The sequence below is a fragment of the Cottoperca gobio genome, chromosome 14 (genome assembly GCF_900634415.1).
Source record: "Cottoperca gobio chromosome 14, fCotGob3.1, whole genome shotgun sequence".
Lineage (NCBI taxonomy): Eukaryota > Metazoa > Chordata > Actinopteri > Perciformes > Bovichtidae > Cottoperca > Cottoperca gobio.
The window spans coordinates 25,105,371-25,109,023 of record NC_041368.1 but is presented as its reverse complement, the minus strand read 5'-3'; the positions used below and the strand labels follow the sequence as shown (position 1 = coordinate 25,109,023).

The following is a 3,653-nucleotide window of genomic DNA, read 5'->3' as shown; positions in this document are numbered from 1 at the left end:
CGTATCTCCAGTATCTTCTGTATCTCTCGTATCTCCAGTATCTCCTGTATCTCCAGTATCTCCTGTATCTCTACTATCTCCTGTATCTCCTGTATCTCCTGTATCTTCAGTATCTCCCGTATCTCCAGTATCTCCCATATCTCCCGTATCTCTAGTATCTCCAGTATTTCCTGTATCTCCTGTATCTCCAGTATTTCCCGTATCTCCCGTATCTCCCGTATCTCCAGTATATTCTGTATCTCCCGTATCTCCAGTATCTCCTGTATCTCCTGTATCTCCAGTATCTCCTGTATCTTCAGTATCTCCAGTATTTCCCGTATCTCCAGTATCTCCTGTATCTTCAGTACCTCCAGTATCTCCAGTATCTTCTGTATCTCCCGTTTCTCCAGTATCTCCTGTATCTCCTGTATCTCCAGTATCTCCTGTATCTCCAGTATCTCCAGTATTTCCCGTATCTCCCGTATCTCCAGTATCTCCCGTATCTCCAGTATCTTCTGTATCTCTCGTATCTCCAGTATCTCCTGTATCTCCTGTATCTCCAGTATCTCCTGTATCTCTACTATCTCCTGTATCTCCTGTATCTCCCATATCTCCCGTATCTCTAGTATCTCCAGTATTTCTTGTATCTCCTGTATCTCCCGTATCTCCCGTATCTCCAGTATCTTCTGTATCTTCTCTATCTTCTGTATCTTCAGTACCTCACGTATCTCCAGTATCTTCTGTATCTTCTGTATCTTCTGTATCTCCTGTATCTCTTGTATCTTCTGTATCTCCAGTATCTCCAGTATCTCCCGTATCTCCAGTATCTTCTGTATCTTCTGTATCTTCTGTATATTCTGTATCTTCTGTATCTTCAGTACCTCCCGTATCTCCAGTATCTTCTGTATCTTCTGTATCTCCAGTATCTTCAGTATCTCCTGTATCATTAGTATCATTAGTATCTCCCGTATCTCCAGTATCTCCAGTATATTCTGTATCTCCTGTATCTCCTGTATCTCTCGTATCTCCCATATCTCCCGTATCTTCTGTATATTCAGTATCTCCTGTATCTTCCGTATCTTCAGTATCTTCAGTATCTTCAGTATCTCCTGTATCTCCAGTATCTCCAGTATCTTCTGTATCTCCTGTATCTCCCGTATCTCCAGTATCTCCCGTATCTGCCGTATCTCCAGTACCTCCTTTATCTTCAGTATCTCCAGTATCTTCTGTATCTCCCGTATCTCCAGTATCTTCAGTATCTCCTGTATCATTAGTATCTCCCGTATCTCCAGTATCTCCAGTATATTCTGTATCTCCTGTATCTCCTGTATCTCCCATATCTCCCATATTTCCCGTATCTTCTGTATATTCAGTATCTCCTGTATCTTCCGTATCTTCAGTATCTTCAGTATCTCCTGTATCTCCTGTATCTCCAGTATCTCCAGTATCTTCTGTATCTCCTGTATCTCCCGTATCTCCAGTATCTCCCGTATCTGCCGTATCTCCAGTACCTCCTTTATCTTCAGTATCTCCAGTATCTTCTGTATCTCCCGTATCTCCAGTATCTCCTGTATCTCCTGTATCTCCAGTATCTCCAGTATCTTCTGTATCTCCCGTATCTCCAGTATCTTCAGTATCTCCAGTATCTTCTGTATCTCCCGTATCTCCAGTATCTCCTGTATCTCCTGTATCTCCAGTATCTTCTGTATCTCCCGTATCTCCAGTATCTCCTGTATCTCCAGTATCTCCTGTATTTTCTGTATCTCCAGTATCTCCAGTATCTCCTGTATCTTCTGTATCTCCCGTATCTCCAGTATCTCCTGTATCTTCAGTATCTCCAGTATCTCCAGTATCTCCTGTATCTCCCGTATCTCCAGTATCTCCTGTATCTTCTGTATCTCCAGTATCTCCTGTGTCTTCAGTATCTCCAGTATCTCCAGTATCTCCTGTAGCTTCTCTATCTCCAGTATCTCCTGTATCTCCAGTATGTCCCGTATCTCCTATATCTTCAGTATCTCCCGTATCTCCAGTAAAAGTAAGTAGGAATAACTGATACAATTGTGAGTAAAATGTACTACCAAAGACAGTAGATTGACAGTACATCCTACACATTCACATTAACTACATGTTCATACAAAGTTTGTTCACAACGAGTGAAGGAGAGAAAGTGAACGATGTCGGAATCTTTCTGGAACTGCTATATTTCTTCATCACACAGCGCTTGGGATTTACATGTATAATTATATATAATATAGCCTATATATTTCTACTCTCAAACTTTATGTTTCTGCAGTCGTGTCGTTGGAGTATTTCATGCAAAAAACTTTGTGTTTTTCTAACGTGTATTGTTGAAGCTGTGAAGTTGCGTAACGTCTTTCTGCTCACATTTCCTGTCGCATTAATTTCACCTTATAAGGTTTCCTCCCCCATAACGCAGCGTTCCTACTTCACTTCGCCCACTTCCTGTGTTTCTGCTCAGAGGACAAACCGCCAACACTGATTGGTCAGAAGATAATCTGAATGAAACTGAAAAGAGGATTTTATTATTTGGATATTAAACGATGACCTTTCACCTTGTTGCGTTTGTCTGTTTATCTGTAAGAGTCTTTAAATGCTACAGAAAGAGGAAATGTCCTCAATTCAAAACCTCATTGAAAAATCAGTTGTTTTCGTGGCGGTGTTTGAACTGTTAGTTTCAGATTATGCAACAAGGGTGAAGTTGGTTAAAACTCCAGTTTTTAGGGCAGAAGTGAAGAAACACAAAAAGGAGAAATGAAAGTAGAAATGTTCTCCGCTCGAGTGACTCAACTTCTCCTTCAGAGCGCTGGAGACATCCTGCACAGCAACAACACAGTTCATTCATTCAGATGCAGTTTGAGACACCATATCACAAAAACATAAGAATTAAGTCGTATTTTACGAGCAAACTTAAAATTTAAGTGTATTTTTTACTCGTGTGCAGCGCCTGATAACCTGCTGCTGGAAGATCAATAAAGTACATCCATCTATTTATTTACTTATTGTAATTAATTTTATTGTTTTATAATTTTATTGCAGTTATCTAATTGATCTGTTTAAGACAATAATATGGGATGTAATTGTCAAATTTATATTTTTTTAATAATATTATTGTTTACCATTCAAGCGAATTAAATTGGATTTATTGTGCTGTTCTTAATATTCTGTTGGTGTTTGTTTCTTTTACTACGTTAAAACAATTCCTATAAAAAACTAATTACATCTGCAGATGTAAAAACGTGCTGCACAGTTTATCCATCCGTGAGAATCTGGATAAACTTTCCTCTTTTACAAATGAAAATAAGTGATGTCAGATATTAAGCTTAGGAGGTAGAGCAGCCAGACGGAGGGTTGGGGTTCAATACCCGGCCTCTGCAGTCAACATGTTGAAGATTCCTCCCTGTCTCTCTCTCCTCCCTGTCTCTCTCTCCCCCCCCCCCCTCTCTCTCTTTCTATATTTACCCAGCATGCCGCTCTCTCTCTCTCTCACACGTCCCCGACAGAAAGGAGCAGCTGAGCGACGACGTGCAGGATGGAGGTAAAACTTCTTCTAAAGTTTCTCTGCGGCTCACTTTGCATGTGTGGAAGCAGTTCTGTGTGGAAGCAGTTCTGTGTGCAGGGCGACACACACACTGACCCGAAGTGTGTGTGAGTGC

The 3,653-nt window shown here is 40.7% G+C and overlaps 1 protein-coding gene across 2 annotated transcripts in view; it reads left to right on the top strand.

Annotated features, from left to right (window-relative positions):
• Positions 1-3,465: 3,465 nt before the first annotated feature.
• The window catches only part of dub (duboraya), a 13,406-nt gene continuing 13,218 nt past the window's right edge, over positions 3,466-3,653 (top strand). The window contains exon 1 of one of the 2 annotated variants that reach the window (XM_029448130.1): positions 3,466-3,535. In XM_029448130.1, the coding sequence (XP_029303990.1) occupies positions 3,530-3,535 (6 nt within the window). In that variant the 5' untranslated portion in view covers positions 3,466-3,529. The remainder of the gene's footprint in view (positions 3,536-3,653) is intronic. The other variant, XM_029448131.1, reaches the window with a different exon arrangement.